Source organism: Hemitrygon akajei, chromosome 20, assembly GCF_048418815.1.
Source record: "Hemitrygon akajei chromosome 20, sHemAka1.3, whole genome shotgun sequence".
Classification (NCBI taxonomy): Eukaryota; Metazoa; Chordata; class Chondrichthyes; order Myliobatiformes; family Dasyatidae; genus Hemitrygon; species Hemitrygon akajei.
This window is the reverse complement of record NC_133143.1, coordinates 27,230,265-27,248,054: the sequence shown is the minus strand read 5'-3', so window position 1 is coordinate 27,248,054 and position 17,790 is coordinate 27,230,265. Positions and strand designations below refer to the sequence as shown.

The window sequence follows — 17,790 nt, the reverse complement described above, 5'->3', positions numbered from 1 at the left end:
GAACGAAGCTTAAAACATATTGGTAAAATATCCCATTAAGTTTACAGAAAAGTCTACCCAGTTCGCAGGTGTTTCTGCTTCAAAGAAGGAAAAGGCTAAATGGAGAAAAGCAAGGTTAACAAATACATAAATACATCAAAAAACACCAAATGCACTATTAATCTAACAAACTCCAAACTGATCTCAGACCACCTAACTAGAAAAAAGTACTTCAGGAAATAAAATATTCCCCTACATAATTCAATAGCATCACAAAATACAAAATCTTCATTTTACCTGTATAATAAATTGTGATCATCAGCTACAGATCCTACATTGTCAGCTGATGTTGTTCTAGTTATGGATTCCAGCTGACATTTGCCCTCCTTCACATGATCTGAAGGTTTACCATTCTTCTGTGTGGAGAAACAAAACATTTATCGAATTAAACTTGTATATAAAGAAGTTAAATCCCACAGTAACACTCTCCATTAATTAAATCCAGGAATAACCAGATCAAAATGCACTTGGATAGGTTCATGATTTAGAGGGATACAGTATGTGCCAAAGATGGGCAAATGGGACTAGTTTTACATGGAAATCTTGTTTACCAAAAACCAGTTAGGCCGAAAGACTTGTTTTGTATGACTCCATGAACTTGCTTTATCTTTGAATTCAGTGCCAAGTTTAGGAGACATTCTACAACAGAACACTTCTGTTGTAGCCACATGCATTTCAATAGGATTGAAAAAGGCAAGTATTGTTAATTCACCTTATTGTTTTAAATCCTTTCTTTTCTTTTTAAATCTTTTTATTAATTTTCAAACAGAACATAGGAAAAAAAACAAATACAGAGAGCTTGAGAGTACATAATTAATAAGGCCGGAATACAAATGCAAACAGTTGATAATACAGATATAATAACCTCCCAAACTCATATTGTATTTGCCTAAAGCCCCCCCCCCCCAAAAAAAAACTAACAGCAACTAACCTAACCAACCTGGGCTATTATATCATATCAGATATACAGAGTAGTGTCAATAACTCCACACCTCTATCCAAATAACTGAGGGTAGTAAAAAAGAAGGTTCTGGAAAGGTCAATTTAGCTCATGTGAAAATGTTGAATAAATGGTCTCCAGGTTTCTTCAAATTTGACCGAAGGGTCAAAGATGACACTTCTGATTTTTTCTAAACTCAGACAAGATATAGTTTGGGAAAACCATTGAAATGTAGTTGGGAGGATTAATTTCTTTCCAGTTCAATAGAATAGATCTTCTAGCCATTAATGTAACAAATGCAATCATCCGCCTAGCTGAAGGGGATAAATAACTATTATCCACTATTGGTAAGCCAAAAATTGCAGTAATAGGATGGGGATGTAAATTAATACTCAAAACTGTTGAAATGATACCAAAAATATCTTTCCAGTATTTCTGCAAGCTAGGGCAAGACCAAAACATGTGAGACAAAGAGGCTATTTCAAAATGGCATCTATCAGAGATTGGATTAACATGGGAACAAAAACGGGCAAGTTTGTCCTTCGACATATGGGCCCTATGCACCACCTTGAATTGTATCAGGGCATGTTTGGCACATATAGAAGAGGAGTTAACTAATTGTAAAATTTTCTCCCATTGCTCTGTAGGTAAGGGAAGTTAAATTTCTTTTTCCCATTCATTCTTAATTTTATCTGATATCTCTGGCTGTATTTTCATAATCATATCATAAATAATGGCTATTAAACCCTTCTGATAAGGGTATAAACCTAAAAAAATTTCCGTAATATCAATTGGGCTTGAATTCGGAAAAGACTGTAACATATTATTCAAAAAATTTCTAACTTGTAAATATCAACAAAAGGGCTTTAGGCAAATTATATTTATTAGGCAGCTGTTCAAAGGACGTGGAACAGTTATCTAAAAATAAATCACAAAAACATGTTATACCCCTCATTTTCCATAACAAAAAGGCTTGGTCCGTAACAGAGGGCTGAAAAAAGAAGTTAGATGTAATAGGGCTTGATAAAATAAACTTATTCAAACCAAAAAATTTTACAGAATAGAAACCATATTTGTAATGTATATTTAATTATTGGGTTAATCATTTGTTTACTCAGTTTAGAAAGAACAAAGGGAAGCGAAGACCCTAAGATAGAAACCAATGAAAAACCTTGTACAGATTTACACTCCAAGTTTACCCATTGTGGACTTAGTATTGCCACCGAGTCCTGTGTCCAAAATATTAAATATCAAATATTAATTACCCAATAATAGAATCTTAAGCTTGGCAAAGCCCATTGTTTTAAATTCAGATTAACTTTACATCCAGATCTGCAGAGTCAGTCTGCAGGTTGCTGCATTTTTGTATATTATTTATCTATTTTCAAAAATCAGAGATGACTCTGATTTAACCATAGGACGTCACCTCTGATTATTCAGCACTTCCTCCTATATTCTTAGGTAAAATTCCAGGAGTTCAAAATGTTTGGTGTTAAATTGATAACCATACACATGGTACAAGCACCACTAGTGAAAAATGTGAGTTTTACATTTGTGTATTTGTTGCAGCTCTTCTACAGAAGGGGCTAGGGTACTGCAGTATATTGGAGTGGTGCAATGGGTGATGCTTGAGCAATACAGAGAGCTTTCAAGTTGTACACTGCATGTAGAAGATGTTCCAGTTTCCAGTACTGACGACTGTTGGTTTTATAGATAATTGAATTCTCCAGAAGAGGAAAAAAATACACAAATGAAGAATATCTACAAAACTATAATCTCACCTCTTGATTTGTAACTGTATCAACTGTTTCTGCCAATGGTGTGAGGAGTGACATTGAGGATATGTTTAACTCATCATTTTTCTCCTCTAGATCACTTTCAGTTTCTTTGTTGCACACCTTTATCTCCTTCATCCCACCATCTTCTTCTTCATCTTCCTCCAAGACGCCATCAAACAGTTCATTAATGACCACAGAACTGTTAATCTCATCAACACTCATCTCAATCTCACGTACTACTTCAACTTTATCTGCCAGAAAGATAACAACATGAAATTAATAGCTAACAACTTCAGCACCTCTTGGTTTACAAACATTTAGAATATATACACAAGGGAAACAATTTCACAAGCAGGACCCGATTCAGATCAAAATGTGTGTACTGTCAAAATTCTTCAGTGATTTTCAAGATAATGTATTCCTCACATCAGCTAACATTATGGTTTCAAATGGAGCTGCCAATGCGCTGTCATACTGAGTACAGATACATTTTATGAATCTATTCTAACTTACAGTCTGTAGACAGAAATTCCATAGTTCTATATGTTTGAATAATTTTAAATGTATTTTTAAAGATATTTCAATAGATGACCTACTTGCTCTCCTTCCCACTTCACAACTCAAATCAATATCTCTCAGCATTAATACATATGCAGTTAAAAATGTAATCTGCTGTGCATGAAAACATCTTAATCCATTGTCTCACTTGGCCATATGTAACTTTCTAAATCTGCAGCTTAGTCTATTTCTTCCTTTCAAGAACGAACACCAATTCATCAACTGAGGAAGGATATGGTGTTATCTGTAGATTTTCTACCCAAACTCTGATGATGCCATTCACCTAAAATCATAGGTAAAGAATCCCAAATAAGATACCTCTATGTTACTGCCTCGGGTAGGTCATCCTGCTACTATGGCAGAGATTCTTACAGGAAGAGGCCGGGGCATTGACAATGGATTCAATTTATTGAGGAATCCATTGATAAACTTACCAAAGAAATAGAAACAGGGTCAAAAAGACGCTTCTATGAAAACCTTACGGCTTGTTCAATGCTGATGGTCCACCTAGCTTTATTTTTATTATATTATGGTGCACAGCTATTTCATATATTATCAACTAGATTGCTTTGGATTTGGAGTCAGAGGCCTGGTTTATTTTCCAAAAGAGCAGTAATGAACCAGATGTCTTGTAAAATAATCCAAAGTTCAAAAACTTCAAAGTTCAAAGTAAATTCATTATCAAAGTATATGGAGGGTACATGTCACCATATACCATCCTGAGATTAATTTTCTTGCAGGTATTCACGGTAGAACAAAAATATACAGTAGAATCAATAAAAAACTAAACACAACGACAAACAAGCAATATGCAAACGAAGTCAAAATATACAATTAAAAAAAAAATAAATAAATGCAGAATTTTATAAATCATCCCATAAGTGATGCTAGCTTTTTACCTCACATAGTTAATTTACAGATATAAATCTCCCTTTTTGCCACAGTGGGACTCAAAATTGCATCTCCTGATCATTAGTATAGGGCAATAAAATAATCATAATATTTCCATTCATATGTGATAATGAACAGCTTTTCTCTAACTTCTTCATAACACAAAGACTATTACAAGCTGCTGCCCAGATAGAAACATATGGCTAACAAAGAAAAGAGCGTAATAGTAGTGAGGCCTTGAAACATGTGCATATTTTAAGGAAGGAGGTATTGCAGCCTTGAAGCACATTAAGCTGGGGAGGGGAAACAAATTGCCCGGCCTAATAAGCATATCCCCAGATCTTATGGGAGGCCAGGGAAGAAATCATGGAGTCCCTTATAAAAATATTTGCTTTGTTGTTAACTACAAGTGAAGTTCCAGAAGAGTGCAGTGTGGCTACATTGGTCTATTTTTTCCAAGAAGAGCAGCAAGCACGGGCCAGTGGGCTGAGTTCAGTTGTAGGGAAGCTAGTGGAGGGAATTCTGAGGAACAAGATCAACCATGGCTTGGAAGTCAAGGTCTGATCAGGAATAGTCAATGTCTTTGTGGATGGAAGTCATATCCGACAAATCATTTGGAATTTTTCAGAGGTAACAGAGGGGATAGATGAAGGTAGGCAGTAGATGTTTTCTATATGGACTTTAGTAAGGCCTTTGACAATATCATGGCAGGTCCACCCGGAAGATTAGGTCACATGAGATTCAGGTGGAATTAGTGAGACAGATTGAGAATTGGCTCAATGATAAGAGGCAGAGGTTGATGGTTGAAGGCTGACTCTCCAACTCAAAGCCCATCACTCATGTGGTGCCTCAGGGGCCAGTGTTGCTCATGCACGATTATCAAATTTGTTGATTATACAAAACTGAGGGGGTCTTGTTGATAAGGAAGCAGGTTACAATGAATTACAAATAGATCTTGATCAATTAGGAAAATAGGCTGGGGAATAGGGAATAGATTTCAACGGATAAGTGTGAGGTGATGCATTTTGGACATTCAAATCAGGGTAAGACAATAGAGTGAAAAGTAGTGCACTAATAATTATGATGGAACAGAGGAACCTGGTATAAACACACAGTTCCCAAAAACAGTCATGCAGAAGACAGGATGGTGAAGAAGGGAATTAGCATGTTGGTCTTCATCAGTCAGGTATTGCGTTTAGGAGCAGGGACGTTATGTTGCAGTCATACAAGTTGTTTATGAGTTTTGAACATTGACTTCTCTTACTTCCGTTAATGCCCCTCCACCCCTTCTTACCCCATCCCTGATATATTTAGTATTTTCTCCCTTTTTTTTTCCTTTCTCTCTCTGCCCATCACTCTGCCTGTTCTCCATCTCCCTCTGGTGCTCCCCTCCCCCTTTCTTTATCCCTAGGCCTCCCGTCCCATGATCCTTTCCCTTCTCTAGATCTGTATCCCTTTTGTCAATCACCTTTTTGGCTCTCAGCTTCACCCCACCCCCTCCGGTCTTCTCCTGTCATTTCGCATTTTTCCCTCCCCCTCCTACCTTCAAATCCCTTACTATCTTTCCTTTCAGTTAGTCCTGACGAAGGGTCTCGGCCTAAAACGTCAACAGCGCTTCTCCCTATAGATGCTGCCTGGCCTGCTGTGTTCCACCAGCATTTTGTGTGTGTTGCTTGTTTATGAGTCCACACTTTGAGTATTGTGTACAGTTTTGGTCATCCCGCCACAGGAAGGATATTGCCAAGCTGGAGGATGCTGAGAAGATTTACGAGGATGTTGCCCGGACTGGAAGGCCTGAGTTATAGGGAGATGCTGACCATGCTGATTCTTTGTTCCTTGGAACAATGAGAGTTTCGCCTGAGGTCAAGTGACACTAGAACTAGAGGTTACAGATTTATGGAGAAAGGTGAAATATTTAAGGGAAGGGCCAGCAGAAGTAGTAGATGCAGGTTCAATTGTAACATACAAGAGAAGTGTGGATAAGTACATGGATAGAGGGATTTAAATGGATATGGTCCAGGTACAGTAGATGTGACTAAGCAGAACAGGTTAGCTTATAGGTCAGATAGACAGTCCTAATCTTTTCCCCCAGTATGGGGAGTCCATGATTAAAAAAAAGGAGAGAGCTAAGAGACATGAGAGTCAACTTCTTTACACAGAGTGTAGTGAATACCTGGACTGAGCTGACAGAAGCACAGTTGAGGCAGGTAGAATTGAAACAGTGTAGAAGTATTTGGATAGGTACATAGAGCAGAAGTGCTTAGAGGGTTATGGGCTGAATGTGGACAACTGGAACTACCTGAGAGGATGATGTCATCAGCATGAACTAGTTAGACAAATGGGCCTGTATCTATGCTGTATGACTCTATTGTATTGAGTGGCCTTGATCAATATCTGGAAACAGCTTTGAGACTGTGGTCACAGCAGCAGCCTCTATGGGTTGAAGGCACTGGTTCAGTTTTTACGACTGGGCCTAGAACATAAAACTGAGTCTAACACTCCAATGCAGCACTGAGGGCCAGTTATACAGTTGAACACACTATTTATCAGCCAAGTTATTAAACTATTTCTGTATCTACCCACTTGAATAGAAGGTTCATTGTTTTATGCTGAAAAGCAAGAGATCTTCAATAATACATTAAGGCAGCTTACCTGTCCAGTTACGAATGATAAGGATGTCAATTTCGCCTGCAGTGCTCGTACCTCAAAAATTTTACAGCTAATTTTAAATTTTTATTTAAGTATGGTATATCAGTAACTGATGCTAAAAGTTCAGAAATATTAGTACAACTAAATTTTCCAAAATGAATTACTACTTCAGAGATTCTAAAACTTTTGCTGCAAGACGAAATGGCTTCTTACCTGTACTATTGTAATTCTCCTTTTCTCCTTTATCTACAGCAATATGCAACTGTTCATTAACAATGGATATCCTTTTGAAAGGGCTTAAATTAGCACGGTTATTAGGAATCTCCTTCGCATTTTGCTCTTTGAAAGTAACTATAAGAATGAAAGGCAAAAAAGTCTGTTGAAATCCAAGTAACATCACAAAATCACAAGCTATTTAAAATATCCTAAAAATCAAGTTTTTTGATTATACAAGTGCTTTTAATGAATTTTTGATTATTCCATTTGTATTTTACAGCAAGAATATCCAAAATCAAAAGAAGATGAAGAAAAATGCGTACAAACAAATTAATTCTTATAGACTCAGACAAATAAAGATACATTAATACATTTTCTTATAACCTGCCTAAGGTTGTGGAACAAGATTCTTTGGTCAGTTTGAAGATGCTTTTGAAGAGGATTATTTTTAAAAGGAGGATAGGAACAATTAGCTAATTCTTTCAAAGATCCAGTAAAGTCATAATGAATAACTCCCACCTTCGCTGTTGGATTTTCTTTCTATACTCAGTGATACCCAGGCATCTCTAATTCTTATTAATTAGATAATTCCTTGAAAAGAAACATCGACCTTTTGTTCAACATTTCATGAACACTGGAAATTGGATGTGCATACTTTATCAAATTCATTAACACTACTGTATTCTTTGAATATAATACTAAGATAATTCTGTTTTATGCATACCAGATAGACCATTGGATATTTAGACATATACAGCCATTTCACATTTATTTTAAGATATTACAAATAACTTTAAAATCACCAGTTGTGAAGAATCATCTTTGATTCCCTTTAAAGATGTGTTAATACATGCTTTCCCAGCCATAAAAAATAGCACTTTGCACAGTGAATCATGACCCATTCACATTCTAAGTATCATAACTTCTATTCTAAATATCTAAATATCGTACCTTATAACGACAGCTTCAAAATGCAAGAGGGTGCTTATAGATGGAAGCAATTTTCTGCTAAAGCTTTCAAAAGGCTTTAGCCCAGTAATTGCTACATGTTTTTACTTGGCATTAAAACAGCAGTATGAAACACCCCAACATAGTTCATGGAAGCTGCATAAAGAAGACGAACTTCAATTGCAAAGTTCTTAGGATACAATGTCAGCTTTCACCTGCATCTCTAAATGGTGGAAAAAGGTTTTCCAGTGCAAAGTTGTGCTAAAGTATTATCTCGGTGCTCCTAAAGGATTAGAGGGAACTGGAGAGGCTGAGGAAGAACCATCTTCTGGGGATGTGCAAGGGCATGAGTGCAGCTAATGAATGCCTGCACTCTGGAGTACTTTGCATTGTATACTCCTGCTTATGAGTGCTGAAAGAAAATTATATCACTGCTTCTTCACTTTAATATAGAAATTTCACATAATGCAGCCTTGAGTAATAAACTGAGAAATGTTTCAGAACAGCAGCTTGGAATGATCCCAAGGCCAGGAAGCTGAATATAACTGTGACCCTGCCCTCTGTGCTCATTCATTATCCTCAGGAGAACAAAATGTGGGCCAGTTGTATGCCCAGAGCCTGGGTTGGAAATGTGGACAGGTGTGTGCTGCTAGGATTAACCAAATCAAAGGTGGGGGGTGGGGGGGGGGGGTTGGGGGTGAAGGTGAGGGGGTCAAGAAACAAGGAGGGAAGAAATGAAAAAAAAGTGACTGGCACAAGACGCGAGCCTATGAATAGGAGAACATTGAATCACAAGCATCAGAGTACTGTCTCCTGTCATCTTTGAGTTCCAATGCCACTGAATCAAGATCTGTCAAGTTCAGGTAGTTCAATGCTATCGCAGACAAGCAATTTTATTCCTTTAATTATGCTTCTGCAAAAAAAAAAGCTCTGATATTTGCAATTCACTTTGGAAATGATGTGTTTTAAAGGTGAAAGCACTATTGTCTAACTGCACCAGAAATGATCATGTCAAAGGTTTCTACTAAAATGTTAAAATTTAAATATAAGAACTATTTTTGTTTTATCTTTATTAAATAAGGTGTGTTTCAGATTATTCATCCTAATCATACTCCAGTGCTGAATAAGATGTGAATATTTACACCAGAAAAGAGAAGGCTCATTTTAAAATCTTTTTTCCAAGCTGCTGAACGGTAAAAGACAAAGATACATCTTTAAGCTTTCCAAATTCAGCAAGGTTGTAAAAGGTCTCATACTAATATACAAAGAGATGCTTTTTAATTTAGCTATTAACACGAAGAATTTTAATACTTGAAAGCAAACTACCCAAGAACAATTACAACCTGACAAAATTAAAATTAGTTGCCAAAAAGAGAATCATCATGATACTTTATACTTGAAAAAAGCCAGATGAACCAAAATAGACCTCTACTTTTTTAAATATATCGCACAATTACCAACTCGTACATTTATTTTAAGGTTTTGTAACCTTGTTCTTGAGAGACTTGGGAATAATCCTGGGGTGAGCACAAGTAGAAACATAGAAAACCTACAGCACAATACATGCCCTTTGGCCCAAACATGTCCTTACCTTAGAACTACTGAGGAGTACCCATAGCCCTCTATTTTTCTAAGCTCCACGTACCCATCCAGAAGTCTCTGAAAAGCCACTATCATTTCTGTCTTCACCACTGCCACTGGCAGCCCATTCCATGCACTCACCACTCTCTGCATAACAAACTTACCCCTAACATCTCCTCTGTATCTACTTCCAAGCACCTTAAATCTATGCCCTCTTGTGCTAGCCATTTTAGCCCTGGGAAAAAGCCTCTGACTATCCACACAATCAACACCTTTCATTATCTTATACACCTCTATCAGGTCACCTCTCATCCTCCGTCGCTCCAAGGAGAAAAGGTCGAGTTCATTCAACCTATTCTCATAAGGCATGCTCCCCAATCCAGGCAAAATCCTTGTAAATCTCCTCTGCACTCTTTCTATAGTTTCCACATCCTTCCTGTAGTGAGGCGACCAGAACTGAGCACAGTGCTTCAAGTGGGGTCTGACCAGGGCTTCTATATAGCTGCAACATTACCTCTCGGCTCTTAAACTCAATCCCACGACTGATGAAGGCCAATGCACCATATGCCTTCTTAACCACAGAGTCAACCTGCATAGTAGCTTTGAGTGTCCTATGGACTCGGACCCCAAGATCTCTCTGATCCTCCATACTGCCAAAAGTCTTACCGTTAACGCTATATTCTGCCATCATATTTGACCTACCAAAATGAACCACCTCACACTTATCTGGGTTGAACTCTATCTGCCACTTCTCGGCCCAGTTTTGCATCCCATCAATGTCTTGCTGTAACCTCTGACTGGTGACATAGAGACATCAGCGCCGGACTTTGGAGAGAAGGCTCCCGACTTTGAATCTAGCCGGCTCAAAAAACCTGGAGAGGGATGGACTCTGCCAGGTTTCAGATGCCCAAGACAAGCCGTATGATGAACAATCACCAAAAAGATCGGTGCAAAATCTTGTCATGACGGCGCCCCGACGAATCCACCAGGAGTTAAGGGCACACACACAACCTCTGACAGAAACCCACACGATCCACAACACCCCCAACCTTTGTCTCATCAGCAGATTTACTAACCCATCCCTCCACTTCCTCATCCAGGTCATTTATAAAAATCACCAAGAGTAGGGCTCCCAGAACAGATCCATGACGCACACCACTGGTGACCGACATCCATGCAGAATATGACCCATCTACAACCACTCTTTGCCTTCTGTGGGCAAGCCAGTTCTGGATCCGCAAAGCAATGACCCCTTGGATCCCATGCCTCCTTATTTTCTCAATAAGCCTTGCATGGGGTACCTTATTAAATGCCTTGCTGAAATCCATATACACTACATCTACGGCTCTACTTTCATCAATGTGTTTAGTCACATCCTCAAAAAATTCAATCAGGCTCATCATGCACGACCTGCCTTTGACAAAGCAATGCTGACTATTCCTAATCATATTGTACCTCTCCAAATATTCATAAATCCTGCCTCTCAGGATCTTCTCCATTAACTTGCCAACCACTGAAGTAAGACTCACTGGTCTATAATTTCCTGGGCTATCCCTACTCCCTTTCTTGAATAAGGGAACATCCTCTGGAACCTCTCCCATCCTCATTGATGATGCAAAGATCATTGCCAAAGGCTCAGCAATCTCCTCCTTCACTTCCCACAGTAGCCTGGGGTAAATCCCATCCAGTCCTGGTGACATATCCAACTTGATGTTTTCCAAAAGCACCAGCATATCCTCTTCCTTAATATCTACACGCTCAAGCTTTTCAGTCCACTGCAAGTCATCCCTACAATCGCCAAGATCCTTTTCCATAGTGAATACTGAAGCAAATTATTGATTGAGTACCTCTGCTATCTCCTCTAGTTTCATACACACTTTTCCACTGTCACACTTGATTGGTCCTATTCTCTCACGTCTTATCCTCTTGTTCTTCACATACTTGTAGAATGCCTTGGGGTTTTCCTTAATCCTGTCTGCCAAGGCCTTCTCATGGCCGCATCTGGCTCTCCTAATTTCATTCTTAAGCTCCTTCTTGCTAGCCTTATAATCTTCTAGATCTCTATCATTACCTAGTTTTTTGAACCTTTTGTAAGTTCTTCTTTTCTTGACTAGATTTACAACAGCCTTTGTACACCACGGTTCCTGTACCCTACCATCCTCTTCCTGTCTCATTGGAATGTATCTATGCAGAACCCCATGTAAATATCCCCTGAACATGCGCCGTTACACTATCTCTGATCAACAGTGCCACACCCCCACATCTTTTGCCTCCCTCTCTGTCCTTTCTGAAACATCTAAAGCCTGGCATTTGAAGTAGCCATTCCTGCCACTGCACCATCACATCTCTGTAATGGCCAAACAACTTCATAGCTGCAAGTGCTGATCCACGCTCTAAGCTCATTTGCTTGATTCATAATACTCCTCACATTAAAATAGACACATCTCAAACCATTGGTCTGAGTGCATCCTTTCTCTATCACCTGCCTATCCCCCCTCTCGCACTGTCTCCAAGCTTTCTCTATTTGTGAACCAACCTCCCTTTCCTCCGTCACTTCATTTCGGTTCCCACCCCCCAGCAATTCTAGATTAAATTCTCCCCAATAGCCTTTGCAAACCTCCCCGCCAGGATATGGGTCCCACCCGTCCTTTTTGTACAGGTCACACCTGCCCCAGAAGAGGTCCCAATGATTCAGAAATCTGAATCCCTGCTTCCTGCTCCAATCCCTCAGCCACACATTTATCCTCCACCTCATTCTATTCCTATACTCATTGTCACGTGGCACAGGCAGTAATTCTGAGATTACTACCTTTGTGGTCCTGCTTCTCAACTTCCTTCCTAACTCCCTGTAGTCTGCTTTCAGGACCTCCTCCCTTTTCCTGCCTATGTCATTGGTACCAATATGTACCACGACCTCTGGCTGTTCACCTTCCCACTTCAAGATATCATGGATGCGATCAGAAACATCCCGGACCCTGGTACCTGGGAGGCAAACTACCATCTGCGTTTCTTTCCCGCGTCCACAGATTCACCTGTCTGACCTTCTAACTATAGAGTCCCCTATCACTGCTGCCATCCTCTTCCTTTCCCTACCTTTCTGAGCCACAGGGCCAGACTCTGTGCCAAAGATGTGACCACTGTTGCTTCCCCCAGGTAGGCTGTCTCCCCCAACAGTACTCAAACAGGTGTACTTATTGTTAAGGGGGACAGCCACTGGGGTACTCTCTAGCATCTGCTTCTTGCCCTTCCCTCTCATGACCATTACCCACTTATCTGTCTCCCCAGGCCGCAGAATGACTACCTGCCTATAGCTCCTCTCTGGCACCTCCTCACTCTCTCTGACCAGACGAAGGTCATTGAGCTGTATCTCCAGTTCCCCGTGGAGCTGCAGCTCGACGCACCTGGTGCAAATGTTTGTTTTCCCTCGTGCCTGATAGATTAATTGGTCAGTTCTCAAAATTAATATGGAATTAAACAACTAATTTATTTGAATAAAGTTTTATACCTGCTGATTCTGTGCTAGATATTTTCACAGCAGATGGCTTAAGCGCCTCTGTTAATGTAGACTTTGTGTTTGGTTCCAATATTGATTGAGGTGAATGCTGCACGGTACTCATCTGGGTTCTATAAACTTCTTCAGTCCTCTGCTCAGATGACCTAAAGAGGGGCTCACTGGACTCCTATTTTAAAATTTTAAAGCAGACACAATTAACTCCTCCATACGCTCTCATTTACAAATGGAATATGAAATATTACAGGTTTATATTTACTGAAATATACAGTACATGATCACTTCTCTCAACCAAGATCAGTACTGCAAATCCTCTGGTTTAACCATTACATCTCACAGACTTGGAATAACAATCACAATAACAGAGCATACTTCACTCAAAACCCTATGATATGTTCTGTTTTAAATGGCAAATTTATGTAAAATATCAAATGAACAGACTCAATTTCACTAAGAAAGTAAAACTTCCAATATGCTTTGTTTTCACACAAAAGATTTTTGAATCTCTGACAACATCAGATGATGTCTGCCTTGAAGTAGCCCAAAGTTGTGAGCCAAGGCTCAGATTAACAATGAAAATTGAAGCAGATCTTCTAAACATTAAGCAACAATTTAATAATAAGATAATATTAAATCTGCAGCTGGTAATTTTTTTAAGTTATATGGCATGATCAGACTAGAATGCCTAACCAGTTGGAAATTATTATATTTTATATCAAATCAAAATTTGGCAAACTTTGATCATCTAAACTCTTGCTCGTATAATAACTTGCAGCAAGTCCCATTCACCATTAGCACAGACCATGGACCTTTGCTGGATCAGTCAAGCAATTGTTTGGGATTTTAAAATTCTCGATTTAATTTTCAAATTGTGAAAATTCTGCTGTCCTCATCATCTCTGTAGCTTTCTGCAGTCATATTGCTCTAATTCCAGCAGTTTGGTATTTTTAGCCTCGCAGATCACTATTTTGTTTTACATCACCCTGATGGTGATGTTTCAGCTGTTTTCATCCTGTTCCAGAATTAATTCCCCAAAATATTCCTCCTTTCTCTTTCTATAACAACATTTAAAAATTACCTTTTAGCATCCTAGTATTTTCTCATGTTTCAGTGACAAAAATAATTATATAAAGTTTGTGCTATTTTGTTACATGAAATTGTGCTATAAAATGCAACTTGCTATTGTTAAATTGATACCCAGGACTTCTTTTTAAGAACACTAACCCTACAAAATCATTTATTAACAAAATTAACATCAACAAGTTTCTTAAAAGTGCTTAGCAATTTTCTAAAAATCTAAATATACTGAAACAAACATTGCAAATCATTATTGTGCTGGCTCATCAAGAGTCTGATTTCAGACCTAAATTTAAGAAACATCTGAAAGTTCATCAGTTAAGATTGGGTAACGCAAGCTAGTACCATCTGCAAATTAAATTAGTGGTTGCAAGACTGATGCCATGACTCTCTACTCGTCTCAGAAGAGTCAAGTGTCATGGCATCTCTCATCACTATGCAGCTCTTTTTTAGAAAAAGAGTCACATACATACCTCACGCAGACTGTTAGAACAATTTTCTTTCTTATCAGCACTCCACAAGTTGTTTCTCTGAAACCGATTACGAATACCTTCCAGCTCTTTTTCACGCTCCTAAAATACAATTATAATAGCAAAGTCATAAAGAGGGAACATATCAGGTATATTCAAAATGCTGTAGATGGAATTCAAAAATCATTTCAGAATAACAGTCCTTAATGTTAAGAAAAATCACAATGTTAATTATGCAACCAGAATTAATAAAACAAAGTTCAACTGAGTTAAAATGTTTTTGAAATAGGCATTTTAAAAATTTTTATAGAGCACTCTTCTGCTACAGAAATGCCCAAATTTAAATTTAAATTCATATTATACATTGAAAATTGAGGAGAGAAGTTGTATATTTCTCCCACTAAATTTTGCTCTTTTAGCACATGCAAAGGTACAGCATCCTAAAGCTGATGGTATGTAGATACAAAACTACTAAAATAGCTTTACTTTCAATTATCGTTTTGACTAATATTGTGGCATGCGATTCCATGGATCTGCGCCTGGAAAGTCTGCTGGAGTATCCTCTCCAGGATGCAGGCCTGGGCAAGGTTGTATGGAAGACTGGCAGTTGCCCATGCAGTGAGTCTCCCCTCTCCACGACACCGATGTTGTCCAAGGGACAGCTTGCCAGTGACGTTGCAGGAGTTACCAGAACGAGGTTGAAGGCAACGTCGGACTGCCTTAGGGACTCCAGCTCCGGATTTGTCCTCAGAGTTTACTCCCGAAGCCTCTCCCATGAGTGGGTGTGGCCATAAGGCAGTGGAAGTTTGAAAGCAGCGTTTTCCCCCTCTTAGATGGATTGCCTTCCCAGGCTGACGAGCTCCATCCACCCGAAGCACTGATTTTAAGGCGCCAGGACCCGCCTTCGCCCCTTCTCCTGTCAGTAGAAACAGTTCCGCTGGGCTTAGAGGCTAAGCCACACGAGAAGGCCAGGAGTTGGACTTGGTTGTCAGAGGCTATTTGAGGCGCATGCTGTGAGGAGCACTTTTAGGTAGTGGGAGCTTGTCCCCACCACCACCCCTTGGCTTGACAACCTTTTTGACTAATATGTGCAGCTATTGCTTAAGCAAATATTAACATAAGAAAAACTGATTATATAGTCGGTAAAGTATTTTTAAGTCTTTTGAGATTTTCAAACTAATGGATGGGGTTTCAAATATGCAGGCTTTTTTCTCCACTCCACTGCGCAGCCCCACCCCCAAGCTCAAACATAGGCTGAGACATTGTGGTCTTCATCTAGAAGCAAAGATAGAATCTAGAGTAAAGTCCCTAATTCAGACCTGTTTAAGCTGCTGAGTTAGATTTGCTGTACTGGAAAGCTCCTGCTGTTTAAGTAGCCGCTCCTGGATTGCTTTAGTGCTGGGAGTAACATTGGGAGTTCTCTGTCCAGGAGTGGATGGCGTAGGACTTGCCCCACTGTGTTGTTGGCAGCGCTCACCAAAACGTTCCAGAAAAGATTTCACTCCTGAACCACCTTCAAGTTATTTGAAAATAAGAAGCGTGTCACTTCATAATCCAACAACAGGTGAAAAATGCATCAAGTGCACCCAATATTCCAAATACATTGCATGTCTTTAAACTTAGCTTTATAACTACCAAATTTTAAACAGAAATAATTTATCAAATGTAAGAAGCAACTAACTTTTCTTTTAAGTGGATGCACCACATACATTTCCTCAAAAGTAACTGATATGATGTTGATCCTAAAGTTAATTGTCCATTGAAAGCATTGTTTACATTTCCTGTAGCCCTTTATTTTTTTTAACTTTAAAATGTATCAATTTCCTCTTTAAAAACTTGCAATGATCAGTATGCATAACCCTCTGAAGTACAGAAATCCAGAAAGTCATCACTCTCTACAAGAAGTTGTTATGCACCTCAGTTGAAAATGCCCGCCTAAATCTTTTAACAATGTCTCCTTATTTGGGATTCTCACTTGTAAAAACACCTCAAAATAAACCCTGTCACACCCCCTAATGATCTTACATTATAATAAGATCACCTCTTATTCTTCCAAACTCCAAATAATATAGATCTAAATTCTTTTGCCACTCAGAAGCCAAGCCATCACAGAAATTAATATAGTACATTTCTTTTAGACTGTTTCCAATGCAGTATTATCTTTTTTAAAATATGGGGACCAAAATTGTACAGAGTACAATTTGGGGCAACAGAGTGACACAGGTGATGATTGTTATGTCGTTGTGCCAGTGACCCACTTTCAAACTTGACCTTGCATGGAGTCCCTGCAGCCATGGAGTCCCAGATCCAGTTTCCTCCCGCATCCCAAAGATGTGCCCGTTGGTTCGTTAATTAGTACGGTAGTTGTAAATTGTCCCGAGTGTATAAGTGAGTAGTAAAATCAGGGGGACTTGATGAGAATGTGGGGAGAATTTTAGGTGTTGATGGTTGATTGCTGACACGGTCTCAGTGGGCCAAAAGCCCCATTTCATTGCTGTATCTCTCTGTCAACACTTTCTATCAGCTGGAGCTGATGTGTGGCCTCACTAGTACCCTGTACAAATGTAACAATGCTTCCCTACACAGAACTGAAGCAAGCCACCATCCAAATGTGATCACCAATCCGTAGCAACATAATCTTCCCAGGCAGTGAGCCAATTGGAGGCTTTTCAACTCAAGCATTCAATATGGGCAAAGATTGTAGAACACAGAAAACAGTTAAATTACAAAGCTAATTATTAAATATGCAAATTCTAAAAAAGAAAGTCAAATTAATTATTTGCACGAGGCAAATATCTTCAGATAATTTGTTCCTTTCAACCATATCTTAAAATCTTTTGGAAACTATCTTACCTGGGGTGGTCAAGCTATTTCCAGGCTGAGCCTGAGCAACTGTATCTCTCTTTGGTTGATCTTTAAACTCACTCTGACTCTGGGAACTTATCAGTCTTGTTGCTAATGATTGTGTCTTCTCAGTTTTTGTCGGACCTGGCTGGAGTTGAGGTGGGGCAAGTGCCCCTTTAGGTAACGGTGGCTTATTCTCTTGAGTTCTCTTTGAGGTGGGTGGAATCACCTTTGGTAAATGACTATTAGACTGAGCTGATTCCTGACAAAATAATTACCCAGAACAAT

At 39.0% G+C, this 17,790-nt stretch overlaps 1 protein-coding gene across 1 annotated transcript in view; it reads right to left on the bottom strand.

Moving 5' to 3' along the window:
- The window catches only part of anln (anillin, actin binding protein), a 68,629-nt gene that overhangs the window by 28,507 nt on the left and 22,332 nt on the right, over positions 1 to 17,790 (bottom strand). Inside the window, exons 5-11 of the mRNA XM_073024049.1 lie at positions 17,512 to 17,764; positions 15,978 to 16,171; positions 14,662 to 14,760; positions 13,106 to 13,280; positions 7,069 to 7,206; positions 2,761 to 3,008; positions 277 to 395 (exon numbers count right to left, since the gene is read on the bottom strand). Coding sequence (XP_072880150.1) covers positions 277 to 395; positions 2,761 to 3,008; positions 7,069 to 7,206; positions 13,106 to 13,280; positions 14,662 to 14,760; positions 15,978 to 16,171; positions 17,512 to 17,764 — 1,226 coding nt within the window. The remainder of the gene's footprint in view (positions 1 to 276; positions 396 to 2,760; positions 3,009 to 7,068; positions 7,207 to 13,105; positions 13,281 to 14,661; positions 14,761 to 15,977; positions 16,172 to 17,511; positions 17,765 to 17,790) is intronic.